Source organism: Seriola lalandi, unplaced genomic scaffold (genome assembly GCF_002814215.2).
Source record: "Seriola lalandi dorsalis isolate HSWRI2012SDOR001 ecotype SW California unplaced genomic scaffold, Sedor1 jcf7180002054573, whole genome shotgun sequence".
Taxonomy (NCBI): domain Eukaryota; kingdom Metazoa; phylum Chordata; class Actinopteri; order Carangiformes; family Carangidae; genus Seriola; species Seriola lalandi.
The window spans coordinates 771,848-791,137 of record NW_019525126.1 but is presented as its reverse complement, the minus strand read 5'-3'; the positions used below and the strand labels follow the sequence as shown (position 1 = coordinate 791,137).

At 41.3% G+C, this 19,290-nt stretch overlaps 2 protein-coding genes across 9 annotated transcripts; one reads left to right on the top strand and one right to left on the bottom strand.

Moving 5' to 3' along the window:
* Positions 1-213: 213 nt before the first annotated feature.
* gskip (gsk3b interacting protein) lies at positions 214-4,163 on the bottom strand. 2 transcript variants are annotated; one of them, XM_023417350.2, is made up of 3 exons: positions 4,032-4,163; positions 1,536-1,781; positions 214-1,430 (listed from the first exon to the last, which is right to left on the bottom strand). In XM_023417350.2, the coding sequence occupies exons 2-3, from the start codon at positions 1,776-1,778 to the stop codon at positions 1,272-1,274; spliced, it is 402 nt and encodes a 133-aa protein (XP_023273118.1). In that variant the 5' UTR covers positions 1,779-1,781; positions 4,032-4,163; the 3' UTR covers positions 214-1,271. The 2 variants fall into 2 exon arrangements, with proteins under 2 accessions (XP_023273118.1, XP_023273117.1); XM_023417349.2 differs by having other exon boundaries at positions 3,975-4,144.
* A 94-nt stretch (positions 4,164-4,257) lies between these two features.
* Positions 4,258-19,015, top strand: atg2b (autophagy related 2B). 7 transcript variants are annotated; one of them, XM_023417346.2, is made up of 43 exons: positions 4,258-4,375; positions 5,023-5,439; positions 5,552-5,714; positions 5,846-5,998; positions 6,097-6,199; positions 6,531-6,693; positions 6,775-6,954; positions 7,068-7,164; positions 7,275-7,439; positions 7,539-7,690; positions 7,856-7,967; positions 8,213-8,456; positions 8,560-8,722; positions 8,858-8,950; positions 9,065-9,253; positions 9,460-9,733; positions 9,827-9,935; positions 10,014-10,215; positions 10,841-10,983; positions 11,310-11,467; positions 11,601-11,776; positions 11,899-12,049; positions 12,193-12,395; positions 13,262-13,342; positions 13,436-13,542; positions 13,634-13,726; positions 13,840-13,910; positions 13,999-14,075; positions 14,181-14,351; positions 14,456-14,588; positions 14,682-14,881; positions 14,978-15,207; positions 15,310-15,427; positions 15,526-15,717; positions 15,797-15,898; positions 15,999-16,077; positions 16,161-16,368; positions 16,454-16,523; positions 16,608-16,690; positions 16,791-16,912; positions 17,208-17,362; positions 17,458-17,607; positions 17,703-19,015. In XM_023417346.2, exons 2-43 carry the CDS (start codon positions 5,278-5,280, stop codon positions 17,931-17,933), a joined length of 6,228 nt encoding a protein of 2,075 aa, XP_023273114.1. In that variant the 5' UTR covers positions 4,258-4,375; positions 5,023-5,277; the 3' UTR covers positions 17,934-19,015. The 7 variants fall into 7 exon arrangements, with proteins under 7 accessions (XP_023273114.1, XP_087033026.1, XP_023273111.1 ...); XM_087176900.1 differs by having other exon boundaries at positions 12,193-12,440; XM_023417343.2 differs by having other exon boundaries at positions 9,062-9,253.
* Positions 19,016-19,290: the final 275 nt, after the last annotated feature.

The window sequence follows — 19,290 nt, the reverse complement described above, 5'->3', positions numbered from 1 at the left end:
CTAAAAGGACTCGCAGCTGTTTTTTAGCTTGTTACATAGCTGTCAGTCACTTGTCGCTGTACTCGGATAAAGTCTGCCTCTGATTCAATGTCGCTGATGGTAATACTGCTCATCCCAGGTTTTCAACACCTGGTGGTGGAAAGGCTTTTAGATGAATAACAGCCTTAAAATGAGCAAAACACTTTACTGGGGACATAAAAAGAAGCCTTGAAATACTTCTGAGATTTTATTAGTCTGAGCAAAGGCCAGCAGCAAGGAATAACAGTATGTATGGAAAGAGAACAAGTTCTATTAAAGTAGATTTTGTAAGACCGACGTGGGATCGTAACCAGGTCACAAGTACAGTAAACCAACATCAACTTAAAGCAAGAAGTCCTCCCTGAATAGAAGCAAATGCTGTTGGAGAACAAGCTTACAACAAAAGAATATACTTAAACCTCCACAAGGCTAGCTATAGTCAGGAATGCAAGCTTGAGATGCAATGCACTGCAGTATGGAGGGGAAAAAAACTAACATCCAAACACAAACTTTACAATTAATACTGAATACAGTGTCCGTTTAGTCTATAACATAACCAGAACCTTCAAATTAGTTTTGTTTCTGACTTATCTGTGTGAAAGAACAACCCCACAAAATACCATTATCTCCAACACAAAATAAGTAAAACGTAAGTAAATGGGTTAATTTTTGTACTTTTCTAACCAAAAGTCAGTCATTAAGGCAATATGAGTTACAGAGTACAGCTTTGGCTCTTTCACTGAGACTCCTGCTGAATGAGAACTAGTTGAGTATATTTGAGCAGATATCAGTCATCAGGTCACAGCTTTAGTGCAAGCAGGGCAGAGGGGGAAACTGAATTACTATCAATACAACTTGCTGCTTCTTTCTCAGATCATTTTGATGAGTACAAAAAGTGCGGATTTCTTGAACAATGTTCAGTTACAAATTTGTAACATGGAGGAAGCTGGAAGATCTTTCCACAGTTAAAGTCAACAACACAATGTTGCAACACATCCCGTACAGCCAATCCCTAGCAGTCACTGAAGTGGACTATCAAACATGGAGTCAGTCAATGGTATGAAACTCATAACAAAGCAAAGTTGATAGGGCAGGGTACCCCTTATTGTAGTGGTAGCTAGGCAGGTGGACGTCACATGAGAGGCTATAATATTTGACCAGACTTGGTTATCAGTGGCACATAGCCAAATACACCTACATCGTCAGCCCCTGTTTCACTTGTATAACTTAGGCAGCATCTTGGTCGCTTTCTTCTATCGTCCGTTTTGCTTCAGCCTTTCCAGCCGCTGGAGCAAAGCATTCCCAAAGGCTTCTCTGTATCCCGGACTCAGTGTGTCCAGAAGGGAGTAAACTGTCTCATGATACTGGTTGCTCAAATCTTCGTCCACTTGATCGAAAGCATAGCCCACCACCTGTTTGGGTAGAAATGAGAGATGTAACACTTTGCATGCTTTGGGGTCTTTAAAGTGCATATGATGAAGAATAAAACAAGAAACCACTGTCTCACTGCGTCTTACCCTCAGTCCTGCCTCTGTGAGCTCAAGACAATACCGATTTCCCTCTCTTGTTTCCACATTTATGTACGCCACATCCAACGCACTGTTGAGACTTTGTGACACGTGCATTTCAGTGACGGCGAAGAGTACGTCATTGACCACTGCTTCTGCCTCCAATCTCATGTCCTTGACGTCACCAAGCTCAACACAGTCCTCATCAAATGAAGAGACAATGGGCTCCTCGGGCTGGCAGTCTATTTCCATCCCCTATAAGAGAACATCAACATTACTGACTGACTCAGCTGGAGCCAGATTTGACTGGATTCTATTAAAATGATTTAAAAAAAAATTTTTTTTTAAAACTTCTCCATTCACATGAGTACACTTCAATAACCCTGCAGATAACTAGGACTGTGTCAGAACAAGCTGTTCTTCACTGTCATGGCAACAAGGTTTCCTGTTGAGTATTATACTGACACAGTAGTGCAATCAAATGAATGCCTTTAAACTACATCTATAACAGCTGGTCATAAACACTGAAAAAGGTGTATTTTTTGCAACAGTCAGTCATTTGACTGTCAATAGTCAAGAGTTGACTCAGCTGCAGTGCTTAAGATACAGTGACAGTGTATAACATCATGTGTCTGAAACAGAAGTGAAAGACATGCATCTGACTGTTCTGTGAAGTTTTTTTTTTTTAAGTTCAAAGTGGACTATTTTTAGTAGCTAACATCCTCTATGAGGTTGGTTGGTTATATGAGGAAACATGTAAACCAGTTTTGGAGGAAATTAATCAACATGTTTAATCTACTATTGTATTTTATTAATTTACTAAAATAAATACAGTTGTTTTAAGTAAGACAACAATACACAAGTGAAATAAATAATCTGGGATTTCCAAACAAATGATAAGTATTCAACACAGACTGAGTGTGAAAACTTTCAGAGACACTTCCTTCCTCTAAAATCGTTTAGCTGGTTCCTACTTGGTTTAATTGTAATTCATCAATTCACAGAAAACCAAGATTTAAACCCGTTAAACTGCAGTTCACTGATGCTTCCAAACCAATCTGACAGAGCCTGTTAGGAAGATGATTAGTGTGTATTCAGTTGTGTAAATCTTATAATTCTTGCCAAAGGGGTTTCTACAGAGTACCAAATTAAGGGTCTTCTTTTGTAAATGAGAGATTTCAGTTCTTGTTTTTTTTTTATAAATTAAAAAAAAAACAAAAAACAACTTTCTGATAAATAGTTTTGGTGTTGAAGTATGCTGTCATTCAGATGCTGCTTCAGTCATTTTTTAGTTTCTACACACCCCCTATCTGTCCTCTGGTTCATTTGTTAAACAAGTTGAAACTTGTCATGTCCCATTTATGTTAAGGGGCATTAGGTTGTGCATTCCTGTATGAGCCTTTTTCCTGCATGTCAGCTGTAGCCTGTTGCTTCGCATCTGGCTTCGTCATCATTAATTATTTTTGCCTGGATGCCCTTCATTGGCAATGAGCCCTTGTTAGAAAGTATTATTGTGATTTGTTCCATTTCAATTGTATATTAAACCATATATTATTATCATGTTGTTTCAGGGTTTTTTTTGGCTGTTGATCAAACCTGCAAAATATCTTCTTGGCATTTACCATTGAAGTTTTCTAGACTGAACCCTTAATGCTGTTTTGACTAATCAACAAATAGACAGATTAAACACAGTCGACAGTTGATTGCATTAATGTGCATGTGACATCATGTTACTGCAGTTGCTCAAGGTGGAGCTGATTCTGACAATTTCACACAGTGTTGACTGGTCTGATCTATTAATATGCATCATATTTTATAAAATGCTTATATGTTTTGTGTGTAAAATCTTAATTTGTAAAGTAACTAGTACTTACAGCTGCCAAATAAATATAGTGGAGTAAAAAATGCAATATTTCCTTCAGAATTGTAGTAGAGTAGAATTATAAAGTAGCATGACACGAAATACTCAAGTACCTCAGCATTGTACTGAGAAGCACTTCCTTGAGTAAATATATTTAGTTACTTTTCATCCCTGTCAGAATAACACATGCATTACCGTCCACAATGTGAGCTACATGTTAATCACATGAACATCACAGCGACATCTTTAGGACTCTGAGCAGCCTTCTTGTTTAGCTAGCTGAAGCAGAACAAGTGTAGTTATTGTCATTAAAGACATTATAGTTATTGCTGAATCAATGTATGAGTTTCATGCAAATGTTATACATCGGCCAATTCATACAGTTATCTATACTGATCTTCTGTAGCTAACTTAGATGGCAAACATTAGCTATATTTTGGGGTAAACTCTGGGAGAACTAACAGCTAAGTCGCTGCTCTGTTTAACGGTAGCAAAGTGATCGACCGTTGTGTAGGCTATAAACGTATTTCAATCACTTTGTTTACATAAGAAAATGCATATAACATAACATTAAAAGCGGTAATCACGTTTGAGTTGAGTCTGTTGCAAATCCTTTGTAACCAAACTGCGTTCATTTTTCTCACCTCCTCGCTGGTTGTGTTCTTCCGGCTTGTGGAAGCTTCCAGCCCACTCCGGGCTATACGGACAAGGTTCAGTCAAATGAGCGTTCACCTAACCTTTATATACATAGTTGTGTTCAGGCTCTGGTAAATGTACAGCCAGAGTAAAAAATCACTTTCACGGACTATGCTCCTTGTTTCAAGTCCATCTCATTTGTGTCTAAATAACCACCTAAAATAAATCTAGATCCAATGGGGTACTACACAGTTCCGCTACGTTATGACATCATTGTCTAATCCCTTCTCGGCGTGTGTAGGCTTAGTCGGTGCGGAGTCATGAAAGTGTTTGTAAACAACTCAGTCAGAAGGTAAGTTAAGAGCTGCATTAACATCTTCAGCTCTGCTCACTGACTCATGCATGTCGGTATATCTAACTGGCATATATACGTAAATTGTTTTGCCAGTGTACATCTGTCGTGTGTTGGTAGATAACTTGGGAAATGTTGGCTTTTAGGTTAGCTAGCTAACTAGCAAGCATGTACCGTTTCAACCTTAGCCTGCCGTTAGCCGGCTAAGCTAATGTGTCCTCACTCTGCCGACAGCAGTGGAGCTTGCTAGCCGGCTAGTTAGCTTGATGACATGCCTTTGTCTAGCCAACAGTCAGAGCGCAGCTCCCGTCTCCTAACTACGATGACAGTTTTGTTTAAGTAAACACAGCTAAGAGTAGCTGATGACTAGCAAGATTGTGGCATGCTAATAGCTCTTTCGCAAGCGCGTTTAGCTAGTTTGTACTGGCTCTAGAATTGGGGCAAACGTATGCTGAGAATAACACTTGACAATTAATAATGCACTATTTTATAACGCAACCTAGGACAACTTTAAACCTGTCTCTGTCTTAAACGAACGTATTAATGGTGCTTGTTGTTTTCGGCTGTGTTGTAAACATGTGTTGAGTGTCATGTTGTGTCAAGTGTCAAATTACAAAGGGGGCACCATATGTGTGTGTTTTCTGTAGGCGCAGCAAACTGGAGTCGGACCAATTCCCACACGCATCCCTGAGTGTCAACACATCCTCCAAAGTGTCCCTTATCTTGGGATATGAAGGATGTTTGAACTCACGATTTTTTGATGTCTTTAAGTCGACAGGATGACACAACTGTAACACCAGTGACTAAATTCATAGCTGTTTGAGTGGCTATAGCATTCCAGTTGCATAGCCTCCCTCCCTCTATCTTTCATTACCTGTGTACTGTACACCTGTTGAGTTAAAATGCCTTGGCCATTTTCGGAGTCCATCAAGAAGCGGGCCTGTAGATACCTCCTGCATCGTTACCTTGGTAATTTTCTGCAGGAGAAGCTGAGCTTGGATCAACTCAGCTTAGACCTCTATCAAGGCACTGGATCACTTGCCCAAGTGCCATTGGATAAATGGGTATGTGTAATGTGACCTTTGTAGCATAAAATACACCAGATGAATGTATTTAATTTAAATACAGAATCTGCATGAACTAAAAGAAGCTTCAGCATTATGTCTTGTTCCTCAGTCTCTCAATGAGCTCCTAGAGACGGCAGATGCCCCTTTTGAAGTAATCGCAGGGTTCATCCAGACAATTTCTCTAACCGTCCCATGGGCAGCCCTACTGCAGGAGAACTGTGCCCTAGAGGTCAAGGGTTTGGAGATGGTGCTCAGACCAAGACCAAGAGTGGGTAAGGCCACTGCAACACTATCTGTGGAAAAAACGGGTTGAGAAAATATGTTGTTTTGTCACATATAAACAAGCTGGCAATTCATTTTCCTGAAAAGCCAATTAATGTGTCACTACTGGCTGTTTTTCCAGCATCTGGCATTGAGCCCATGTACTGGTCCAGTTTCATGACGAGCAGCATGCAGCTTGCCAAAGAATGTCTCAGCCAGAAACTCACCGACGATATGGGAGAGAGCTTTCAGCCTTTTGAGGGATTAGAGAAGTTTGCAGAAACGATAGAGACAGGTAATATGATCACAAGTTAGGCAACATTTTATTTTAAGGGGTTTACTTTGCTAGCATTGCATAAACTGATTTTTTTTATTTTATTTTCTCTCTTGCAGTTCTGAGAAGAGTCAAAGTGACATTTTTAGACACTGTTCTCAGAGTTGAACACATTCCGGAAAATTCTAAAACTGGAATTGCTCTAGAGATACGAATCAACAAGTAAGTTTTTTTTTTTAAGTAAAACCGTCAGTGGGACAACAGTTGACTTTCCATATATTAAAAACATCTAATAATCAAACACAGAATAATTCCAGGAAAAATATAATCATATTGATAAATATTATCAATCATGAAGGGAAAGATGTAGATGATGGGAAGCATCAAAGATAGAATTACGATTTGAGCGGTAAAAAAGGCTGCAGCTAAATATATGGAATATGTCCCCAATATATAACATACCATATAATGTAAATCAGATGTTGATACATCAGTCTTCAGTGTTTTCTTGTAGGTCCTTTTCAAGCTAATTGCGTTCTGTGGTTACTTTCAGGATTGTTTACTGTGATGAAACAGGCGAGGAGAGTTCAAGTGTGAATGTGCATCAGCCAACCACATTTGCACATAAAAACCTGCAGATGGAAGGCATCACCATATTTTGGGATGAGTTTTCAGATGTGTCTCGAGCAGGATGTAAATCTTCACCCACTCCAACGGTTGGTGTAGCGAGTCTTTAAAATGTGGCATAAAAGAGTTGTATCTATAAGCCTTTAAAAAATATATTTCTTATTTTTCAGGAAACTGAGCCAAAGCTCTCCCCTAGCTGGAATCCCAAAATAATATGTGAGCCCCATCCCCAGTTCACAGAACCTGTATCCTCTATAACACCCTTTGAACCTGTTCAGGTTGGGAGCCTCGGTGGTAGAATTGAGTTGTCCCTCACTCTGAAAAATAACCTAGCTATGCCTGGAGCAAAGGTAAATCAAACCCTTATTAAAAAATATCATAAAATAATGTCCATTCTTATATATTCAGTATTATGCACTTGTAATGTCAATAATCAGGCTGTCTGACATGCTTTACTTTTCAGCTGGATGTTGTTGGACATATTGATACACTGATTTTCCTGCTGTCCCCACGGCAAGTTCATCTTCTTCTGGACTTGTTTGGAGCTTTCTCTGGTGGAGGTGAGCACCCATCTCTTGATAGATGACTTGGATCATCCAGGGTATAAATGTCCCCAAATGATTTATTTAGATATGGAGTAAATAGATCATTTCTTGCTCTTTGTGTGAAGGTGCACGTGAATGGGCTAAGGATAGAAAGAGTCGACCCATACAGCAGGAAGATGAGTATCGGCTCCATATGGAACTGAACCGCTGTCTGAAGAAGGATACTGCTGTGCCAGGAGCAGACCCTGACCTCTTTGAGAGCCAGACCACCAGAACTGTGTCAAGTCGAGGTTGGACTCAAACACTAAGTCAAGATGAAAGTCAGATGTCATAGTTGCTTCTATCTAATGAAAATTGTCCTTTTCTTTATTTTCTGGTTGCTGATGTAGATGATGTGTTCTTCTCCATGGCTGATATGGACATGTCTCACAGTTTGTCATCTCTGCCTCCACTTGGTGAACCACCTACTGTTGACTTGGATTTGTCACTTAATAGCAACTACTCCGCCTCCCCAGGAGAATCTCCCTCTGGAAACGCAACAGTGAGTCATAATGTCACAATTGACACATTGAAATATGATGTATATTTTCACAAAACAAAGAGGTATTTAAACGGTTATTTTGATCATGTGTGTTGCAGCTTGTGTGGTGAAAATATTCCAGATGAACTGTTCTCACATAATCTGGCATCATATCTGTGTTTGCAGGCTCTGTGGGATGATTACATGGATGTACCGCGACAAAGAGAGAAGCAGGCTAATGAAACACCCGTCCAGTCACGGGATTCACAACTCCCTCAAAAATTACTGAGACAGACTTGTAAGTATCACAATATAACAATATATTTTTACATTCTTTATACAAGTAACTATTAAATACTACTCCCTCTGCCTTCGAAAAGGGAAATTCATTTGCATGTTTTCATTCCAACCAAAGATTACATCATCTTATCTCCCTGACTACTTCCTCCTCCAGGTTCAAAGTGTGCTCTCTGACCTATAGTTTTTACCAGCTGAAAATGAAGTATCTGTATGTAATGTATATCCGCTATTGTTGTGTTTAAGCCCATCCAACCAAAACCCATGGTGATGAGTCAAGGCCAGAGCTGGTGTTAAGGCTGACACTGAGCAGCCTGGCTGTCTCTGTCCTCCACATCGACCCGCTGCCACCACCAGATGCTGCTCCCAGTCCCCTTGGCCCCATGGCTGCACATTTCTTCAGCATGGTGGGCCCAGGCCAGCTCGCACCAGCTGCTTTCCTTCAGTCTCGGACAGTGTTTAATCAGGCTTGTCCCCATGACCACCTCAGGTGCACTTTTATTTTCCACTAATTCCTGTTGTACAAGGTAGTGTTTTTTGTCTTGCTTACTGTAGGACAGGGTGTGAAATATTTGTCTGACCTCCATCTGCAGGTTTGTGGGCCAGGGTCTGAAGATAAACTATGAGCACTGTCAGGGATCCAGCTTGAGGACATTTAGCACCGACATCTCCCTCAACCAGATGGAATTTTTGGAGTGTCTCTTCCCCTCCGAGGCTGTCATTGGTGGCTCCCAAAGAGGCATTCAGTATACTGAGGTTAGAATTTCAAGCCTGAGCTAAACACATTTTGCACTGCACTGAGCTTTAGTTGATTAAACACTGCATATAAACTCAGTTGCAGCTGGCATGGCATTAGGAGTGTTTCTCACTAGTTTTTCTGTCACACCTCAGCTCCTGACATTTGACACCACAGCCAGTGCTGATGCGACGCTTACCACCTGCCTTCACCTGCTTTACAAACAGGCTGAGCGCAGGGGCCCTCAGGTAACAGCATTTGTTAGTCCAATATGGAACCACCATACCAGCACTTGATACACAAAAAAGTTTCTGCATGGTTGTCTGGCATCCATTCAGTCAGCCCTTTGCTTCTTTAAGCAGGGCGGCCAGGTTCGCCTCAGCACCATTCCCAGGAAGGCTGAGATCCAGGTGGAGCTTGGCCCTGTGCGCTCTGAGCTGGACATCAGCATCGTAGACCGCCTCAACTCACTGCTACAACCTCAGAAGTTGGCCACCACAGAGATGATGGCCTCCCATATGTATACATCCTATAATAAACATGTCAGCTTGGTAAGGTTCCTCCCAGGAACTATTCATTTAAGACTAAAAGAATTTTTAGAAATATGAATGCCTCAAATATAAAAATATAATGTCACAATAATTATTATTACTGTAGCCGAGAAAAGAATTGTCTATTGGTAAATCGCTCGCATAATTATCATCTCTACAACATTGTATGTAATCTACATCTTTGTGTCTCTGCACTAATTTTTCAGCACAAGGCCTTTACAGAGGTTTTCCTTGATGACAGCCACACTCCAACGAACTGTCACGTATCACTGACTGTCAATGCCCCAGTCCTGGGCCTTGCAGTCCGCTTCCCCATCCCTGACCTGCGCTCAGATCAGGAGAGGGGCCCTTGGTTCAAGAAGTCCCTGCAAAAGGAAGTACTCTACCTGGAGTTTGAAGACCTGGAAGTGAAAACAGAGTTCATGGGTGGCAGCTCTCCTGACCAAACCAAGATGGAACTCACTTTTAGGGACCTTATTGGTATGTAATCCACATAGTTTCCAAAGTGCTCTTTTTTGAACGAGAAGCTGGTCTTAAACTAATTGCTCTATTGTTTTTTCTTTATTTCAACAGGGAAGTTCCAGGAGGAGCCAGATCAACCAGCTGCCCGGTTCCTCAGAGTGTCCCACACCATGGATGGAGACATGGCAACGTCTGAAAGTGTAAAGTTTGACTGGCCGAGGTAAGTTTATCTAATCAACTCCAAACTGACATGTCCATTCAGGGGAATCTTTCATTGATGTTAATTTTCTCTGAGCAGGGTTGTGCTGAAGATGAACCCCACAGCAGTCCACTCGATCCTTGAGCGCGTGACAGCTGAAGATGATGAGGGGGCTGAAGATCATTCTCTTGAGGAGGAAGAGGAGGAAGGGGCTGCTCATTCACTGAAGGATGTGTGTGACTTTGGGAAACCAGAGCCATCACCCTTTTCTTCGCGTAGGGTTATGTATGAGAACGAGGAGGTGGGTCATGGCTGAATAGTCACATTCATTTAAAATGTTAAAAAAAAAACCCAGCCAACTACTGTTTATATTATTACATTTCTTTGTGTTGAAAAGCACAATTTTTCCTTTAAAACATTAAGTCAATGCAGTGGAGCTTAAAACATCTACTAAATGTACTGACTTAGAAAATATCCAGGTTTATTAACACTGCCTGATTATTCATGAAGGTCTGCTATTTTTAGGCAATTTGTCAAATTCAAAATCCTTCTAATTTGGACCATGGGTGTTAAAAACATGTTATCAATTCATAGATATGCTTGATTAGAAGAAAAGGCTCATTTGATGTCCAGCAGAAAATGTATTTCATTTTACATGAAATCATTTCTTTCTATATATGCTTAATTGAAGAATTGCAATTGCAGTATTGATGGTGGCTTTGGTCCAAAGCACATGGACTTCGTGCAGGGGTAGGAATTTGCATTGAGGGACGTGACTATCCTCTGGTTGATGTATTAAAATGTATGACAAATGCATCATTATGCAAAAAGCAACATGAGCACTGATTTGCATTCCTAACCTGTTGACAGAGCATGTGGTGAGGAGCCCATGTTTCAAATTTTTATTTGTTTATCTTTTATTCCAGATGGTCATTCCTGGTGATGTTGCTGAGATGACAGAGTTCCAGGAAAAAACCATGAACAACTCTCGCTTCATCCTTGAGTTGTGTTTCCCTAATGTGCAATTAGCGCTACCCAGCAAAGCATTTTATGAAAAACTACACAACAGGTAAGGATATTAAAAAGCAGGATGGTAATAAAAAATACGACAAAGTAAACTGGTAAATATTAGGGTTATGGTCATGAAAAGAAAGTCTGGGTTATGTGGTAGGCAATTGACATTTAAAACTTTTCCACATGTGTGAATGTTTTGTAGTGGAAAATTAACAGATAATCAGTTGATTAAGTGTTTTTTGGCACTTTGGACTCCCAATTCTGTTTAGTTTACCTCCCAGGACTTAATCTCTACTGTAGTTGTACCCATGGAAGACATGTCTATGAAATACTTAATCTCTAACTTTCCCACATCTAAAATCAATGTTCATAATATTTTAGGATAAACAACGACCTGCTACTATGGGAGCCCACAGCTCCATCTCCAGTTGAGACCGTTGAGAGCATGCCATACGGAGTTGGCCTCTCTGTCGCCAGTCAGTTGATCAACACTTACTCCAAGGACAGCTTCAGCCAGTTCCGCTCTACTGCACCTGAGGGTGAGGCAGCAAAAACATTTCACAACATGTCGTAGATTTTAAATCCTGCAGTGAATATTTGTGACATGAGGTCATTTTAAAACACCCTGCAGATTTGATCACTTCATAGACGTGCTTTGTGTTGTGCTTTCAGAGGACACCAGCGGCTCAGAGGAAGAGAACATGCACTATTACTCTCCTGCCTCTGACCTGGGCCTCAGGTCTCGCAAAAAGAAAAAGCCCAAAGCCCAGAGCAAGACCTCCCAGAGTCTGTTCTCTGTCATCCTCAGTGTCAATCACGGCTTGGTGGCTCTTCAGACTAATGCTAAGGTAATCACACATTCTTATTGAAACAACTTACTGTTCTCACAGGTTTCTTTGGGTATTCCCAACAGCTTGTTTAACAGACAGTTTGGTTGAGTTTCCATCTTTTTTTTTTTTTTTTTTTACAGAACGAGGATAAAACTATACTGAAAAACAAGCATGGCGAGTTCTGGCTGGAGGTGAAAAACACTGTGCTGTTTAGTGTAACGCAGTATGAAGGCCACAAAGACCAACACTACATCTGCTTCCACACCAGTAGCATTTGCATGTATCACCAAGGTAAACCTACTGCACTGGTTCACTATAATATCACTGATGTAAAAATATATAGAATAATCCTCTACTGTGTCTGCATCGCTGCTGTTATATCATGCATATAGTTATTTTTATTCACTGATGTCCCACTCTGTCAAACTCCTCAGGACTTATGGATGGAGGCACCTCTGTCTCAGACATTAAGTTGCCTTGCAGAACACATCCCCATTGGCTAGAGCCAACTATCTACCAATCAGAGACATCTCCTGAGAGATCCTCAACTCCCTCAGAGGGTATTGGTCTGGAGGCCCGCAGCATGGTGTCTGTCGCTGTCAAAATCTCATCACAGAACGCCGAACGCAACGTCAAGGTAGGAGACTCAGATAAACCTACAGGGTGGCTTCAGATCACCATGGTATATTTTTATCCTATATATATATTTTACCCTGTGACTGTCTGAGACACTGCTTAAATATTTCCCACAAGGCTTAATTTGTTAGAGATCTAATTTCTGTCTTGGTACTATATACTGTGGCTGTCATTACTATAGACGCCAGCACCGACTCTTTCATGGCCACATTTGCCCTGCAGGTGGGGCTATAGTCAAAATGGATGTATTTTTCTGGTTCTACTCTCCAGTCTAAACCTTGACCTGTAAGTGTGCAGTAAATACTCGTGTTTTATAAAAGGGGACCTTGACCTGTAAGTGTGCAGTAAATACTCGTGTTTTATAAAAGGGGACCTTTGAGTTCTCAGAGCCATGCCATAGTAAGCTGAGTTGAGCTAAGTCAACATTTTTATGCTGGGAACCACCACACATAATTATATGTTGATTAATGAATTATTCCCAAAATGATACCCACACAGTAGCATCTGTTTTAACACAGATTTTATGCAACACCACATTCAATCAAGCAGTAACTCTAATTAAGCAGAACTGGTGTTTAAAGTATATCAGTCATGGGGCGTCATGTAGCGTAGTGGTTTAAGCAGGCGCCCCATGTGTAGAGGCTACAGTCCTCGCTGCAGTCGGCCCCGGTTCGAATCCCGCATCGGACGGCCTTTCACTGCATGTCATTCCCCCTCTCTCTGCCTCCCCGATTCCTGTCACTCTCCACGGTGCTGTCCATTAAAGGCATAAAAGCCCAAAAAAATATACTTTAAAAAAAAAAAAAAAGTATATCAGTCAGCTTGCTTTTGGTTTGCTGCTGACTGTGCTAATGTGTGTTAATGCAGGAATTTCTGGTTGCTGTCGGAGTGAGAGGAGCCACGCTTCAGCACAGAGTTGTCCCTCCCAGCCTGGGTTGGTATGACCAGGTAAGACAAAATGGGTCCACCACTTCACCACCAGAAAATATTGTACAATAAAATCAGACATTTGTAATCTTATTGCCAATTTATGTGCAACAGATTGTTGACTTTCTGAATGTTTCTGATGAGCCTGTGTTGGGTTACGCCCCTCCTACATCTGTCACCACCCTACATTTACACCTATGGAGCTGCTCTCTAGACTACAGGTAAAAAGAACCTCAAAAGCTCAAACTCATTTTAAAGTTATGTGTTGTCCTTGCATTTATTCTTATGCGCCGTGTGCTTTTCTATTGACAGACCCCTTTACCTGCCACTCAGATCCCTCCTGATTGTAGAGACTTTCAGCATCTCCAGCAGTGTCTCTTTAGATCACTCTTCTTCAACACTCAGGTATTAAACAGTTTACAGTCTCTGGTTTTGTCGCCGATATGAAACTGAGAGATGTAATTGCGACTTAGCTATAGAAACAATTGCCTTTGCTAAGTAGAACATGTTGTTTGCAGGATCATTTTGGACGAAGCTGCTCTGTTCCTCTCAGACAAGAGTAATGCAGTCTCAGTTAATCTAGCACGTGGTAAGATGACCTCACTGTTTTCGTATAAACTGCTTGAAGTGTTTAAAATGCAGCGTTGACCAATGTTCGCTTTTGGTTTTTGTCACAGACTATGTCCAAGTGGTAGACATGGGGACACTGGAGCTGAGGATTACAGCTGTCAAACCTGGAGTGGATGGAAAGTTGGTAAGAGTTGTCTCTCTCTAAATGGCATTGATGTTTCAGACCTTTTCTCTTCAGAACAAATATCACACATTTCTACATACTTTTTCATTGTCTCTTGGGTGACAGTCAGAGCCCAGATTTGAGCTGCGCTGTTCCAGTGATGTCATTCACATCAGAACGTGTTCGGACTCCTGCGCCGCCCTTATGAACCTTATCCAGTATGTAGCCAGCTATGGTGACTTACTGCCCCCTGGAGAACCAGAGGCCAAGCACAGCAGCACTGCACAAAGAACCAAGGTCAGCAGTGACCCCATTCATTAGTAATAGTTATGTAATAGTTATAATACAATTTCAAAATCCTACCAGTCATACATGCTTAGTCTAAGCGTATTTTTGGACAGGCGGAGTTTCCTAGCCGGCCCACTTCTCAGACCTCCCTGCTCGCTGAGACTGAGCAGCAGATGTTGCAGGACCTGATGAGTGAAGCCATGGAGGAGACTGATGGGCAGCATACACCAGGGCCGCAGCAGAATGGTGAGGAGTTTGTTCAGTGAGAATTAAAGTTATAAATCCTTGACTGATGTAACTGTGCTCATTGAGATTTTGTAACATTTCACACATCTGCAGGTGCACATGAGGAGCAGAATCATGACCATGACCCACCTCGCTCGGACCTGTTCCTGTTCCCAGATGAGAGCGGCAATTTTAACCAAGATTCTAGCCCCACTTACCCCATGCTTCACTCTCCTCTCATCACTCCTGTCCCTAACCTGACCCAAGAGACGGACGACTTTTGTATCCTGGAAACACCTGGTTCCAGAGGAGAGGTTGGGATATACTCATTCACACAGTTATGGCTTTGTTACAGTGATTTTGTGAACAGTGAACTTGTGCTGTCTCACTGAGTGTAATATGTCTTTCAGGATCGTGACCAGGAGCCAGTGGTAAAGCAGCTTACTTCAGACCCAGTGCAAATCAAAGATGATCACTTCAGTCAACCTCTGGATGGGAGTGATTCCAGTCGTGGAGCCATGAACTTTCCCATCCCAGAGGTGCGCTACCTCATCAAGGAGATCTCTGTCATCTGGCACCTTTATGGTGGGAAAGACTTTGGGAGTGCGACTTTCATAGCCTCTCCTGCTAGAAGCCGGGGGTGAGTCATGCCATGTGCTGTTAAATTGTACAGACGGTGTTTGAATGTGCTCAGAGGGAAACAAATTGTGTTTTAATTTTTATTCTTTTCTCTCCCTTGCAGGTCTACACCTCATACCTCCCCCTCTCAAACTCCAGTCCGACAGGCGAAGGCTTCAGGACGGGCAGGAGGTGGAAAGGGAAGGAACCCTGATGTCCTGATGGAGATTCAACTCAGCAAGGTAAAGTTATTCTTTGGTTTATTATGGTACACTCAATCAGATCATATAAATGCCTCAGATAATTTTTTCACAGTTTAAAACCTTTTCTTTGACCTTAGGTGAGGTTTCAGCATGAGGTGTACCCACAGGCCCAGGTGGCTTCTGGGTCAGCAGTGGACCAGCCAGTTTCCCGGCAGGTGTTTGTTGTGCAGGACTTGGAGATTCGAGACAGACTGGCTACTTCACAGATGAACAAGTTCCTCTACTTGTATTCTAGCAAAGAAATGCCACGCAAAGCACATTCTAACATGGTAAGAAAGACAACACACTCAATTTAACCCAGTGTTAAGTGTTGGCCTGGTGTAACTTCTTGTGTGCTTTTGCTCATAGTTGACAGTTAAGGCTCTGCACATGTGTCCAGAGTCAGGCCAGGCTCCTCAGGAGTGCTGTCTGCGTGTTTCCCTGATGCCTCTTCGTCTCAATATTGATCAGGTACACAACTTGATACAGATCATTTTTCTAGTGTTTCAAAGATAAACTCAGCTTCCTCAGTAAAATGTTTTTAAGTGACAGCTCTGTTTTTTGTTTGAAGGATGCATTATTCTTCTTGAAAGACTTCTTTACTAGTCTTACCACTGAAGTTGAGTTTTTCTCACCGCCTGCTCAAGAAGGTAAAACTGATAATTCACACAAACATCCTTAGTTGTAAACCTTATTTTCAACTAAAAGCTCCTGATGACGTTTTGTTTCGCAGCAGTCTGTGTTTCCACAAAGAAAGCAGCTGCCCCCGAGATCTCCTGCAGCTTCTCCAAGCACGCTGGCAGCAGCCAGGACCCGGCTCCAATCATCTCGGTGCCTGCTCAGAGACGCTTGAGCCACAATGGTTTCTCCTCATCTGGCAGGGAAGAAATTATTGATGAAGCTTCTGCTCCCTCTTTCACAGACCAGCCAATCTTCTTTAGGTCAGTGTAAAAAAAAACTAAACCCTTTGGAAGAAATAATTCAATAGATTTTTCTGTATTTGGTCACATTTTCTTTTCCTAACAGGGAGTTTCGATTTACCTCTGAGGTTCCCATTCGCTTGGATTACCATGGGAAACATGTCTCGATGGAGCAGGTATGTGGTCTAAGAGCACTTTGCATTAATTCCACATTATGTTATTAGTACTTTATGAATAACTAAATGACTGCTTTACTTCAGGGAACATTTGCAGGGATCATTATTGGGTTGACACAGTTGAATTGTTCAGAGCTGAAACTCAGACGGTTGTGCTACAGACAAGGGTATGTTTCTTTCACACACCACAATACACAATGTGTCAAATATGCGATTCCCTATTCAGAGAGAGTTTTCCAAATATACTAATACTTGTCTGTCTTTCAGATTATTAGGTGTGGATAAGCTGTTTTCCTATGCAATAAACGAGTGGCTAAATGACATAAAGAAGAACCAGCTGCCGGGTCTTCTGGGTGGTGTAGGACCTATTCACTCACTGGTACAGCTCGGTGAGTCAAACACATGTTTTTAACCCAGTCATGAGCTTTTTTGTGTTTTCAGGTGCATTTATATTTAACCCATAATATAGTGAGATTGAGCTTCTTCTGCTAAACTTATAAACTTTCTTAATGTTTTTACTGCCATACTCAATACAATCAATGTCTTTGAAGCTGGGATAACATGTAATTCATGATTTCATTAATAAACCGCTGTGAATGTCATTTATAGTATGTGAGTTAACCGATCCAGGTGTATCTCTCAGGTCATGTATTTCCCTGTTCTTATGATGAATGTTTTGTTCAGTTCAGGGATTCAGGGACTTGGTCTGGCTCCCGATTGAGCAGTACAGGAAAGACGGTCGGATAGTCCGCGGGTTTCAGCGCGGCACTGCCTCCTTTGGAACCTCTACTGCTATGGCTGCTCTGGAGCTCACCAACAGGATGGTGCGGACTATACAGGTAAAGTAGCTTGTCGACTGTCACTAAAGTGTCTGTATTCATTAGTACTGCCTCGTGAAGCATCAAACAAATATATGGCATTGTCTGATTTTCAGGCAGCAGCTGAGACAGCCTATGACATGGTGTCTCCAGTGCCTGATGAGAGAGACACAAAGAGGATAAAACGGTTCTCCCATTACGGACTGGCTCACCAGCCTGTGGACCTGAGGGAAGGTGTAGCCAAAGCCTATACTGTGGTAAAAGAGGTAAACAAGCTTAAATTAATATTTCAGCTCCAGTAACATTAATGGGAATAAAGTGTTGTTTATGTGTATAATTGTATGGTGTTCTCCATCTACAGGGGATCACAGACACTGCACTGACCATCTATGACACAGCCACCCGGGAGCACGAGCAACGTGGGATGACGGGGGCAGTGGGTGGAGTTCTCCGACAGTTGCCACCAGCAGTAGTCAAGCCACTCATTATGGCCACTGAGGCCACCTCCAATGTTTTAGATGGGATGAGGAACCAGATTCACCCTGATGCTCGCCAGGAGGAGTCGCAGAAATGGAGACAGGGCGAGGAGTAATTCTTGTTGCCATATGGTACCTGAAGCCATGACTGTGCAGAAGCAAAGAGCTGATAAATGTGTTGGAAACTTTCTTCAGAGCATTTTTGAAGAGGAACATCTCAGCTGTGCATTACAGCCCTGGTGTAAATAAAATACTGCTCATCTCGTGGCAATTTGAGCTACTGTGATTCAGCTTGTGTCAGCTTACCAGTTCCCTCACAGTGCCTTCATGGTTATCAGCATAGTCCAACTGTGTGTTTCGTCAAAGGGATGTATGAAGAATGATGAATTAATGAGCCACATATCTTTATGCGGATTTTGTTCTGTTGTAGAATAGACAATGGCATTTTAAATATAAAATAACGAAGAAATATGCTGTTGTCTCATGAAGTGCAACCATTTGCTTCGTTCTCAAACAGCTGTTTACAAGTTGTGTGGTTACATTCGCTTATCCTACTTGGTGTTGACGAACACTAATGTCATAGGTGTAATGACCCTTAATTTATATAACGTACTGTATGTGGGCGTTTGTTATTTACTGTAAATATTCCTAATGTGTAACATTTCATGCAAATACAAGAGCACTAATATAGAAACTGAATGTGTTACAGCTGTGTACATTTCTATAATCAGCACTTTTAAGCGACTTGAAGGGTTATTTGCCCAAATTTATGATGGATGGGAAGATTGCCCAAATTTGTTATAAAGTTTCACAATTTTATTTTGAGCTGTGATCAACGTTGTGTAATTTTCACAGAAGCTGCTGTCCTGAAAAGCTGCTTTTTAAATTTAAAAACAGTTTCAAATGGGGTTCTTTTGGTCAGTTTGCTCACATTTTCGAATTGTAGATACATACTTGTACAAGGAACTACATCAACTCAAATTCTTCAAGCAAAGTCTTAATATCCTGCTCGATGGATTTTTTTTTTTTAAAGTGTATGTTTGAATATTGGTACTTAGCGTGATATGTTGTGTTGCAGATATTTGATTTGCTCATTTTCTTGTTTATGTGGAAAGAATATGTCTTGTACATACGTGTACAGTTGATCCTTGAATTTGTATTAAAAGCATGAAAGGGAATTAAAAATGGTTCAAGTCAACGCAATGGAGTGTGGTTGATGTGATCTTGCTTTTCATAATCTGAATGTAATGGACTTGTAGGCATTCCTATAAGTCTACCTTCATACCCATCTCATATGGGAGATTTTGGAGAACCAAAAATGAAGTTGTCATGGATGGATTTCTGTTTCGTGTTTTGTTTTGATGAGAATATTTTCTTCTAAAAAACATTTTATTTTGATACACAGTAGCTTAATTTATGCTTTTATTCTGAAAACCCCGCAGCGTTTGTCTCGAGATGTACTTTGAAATATAG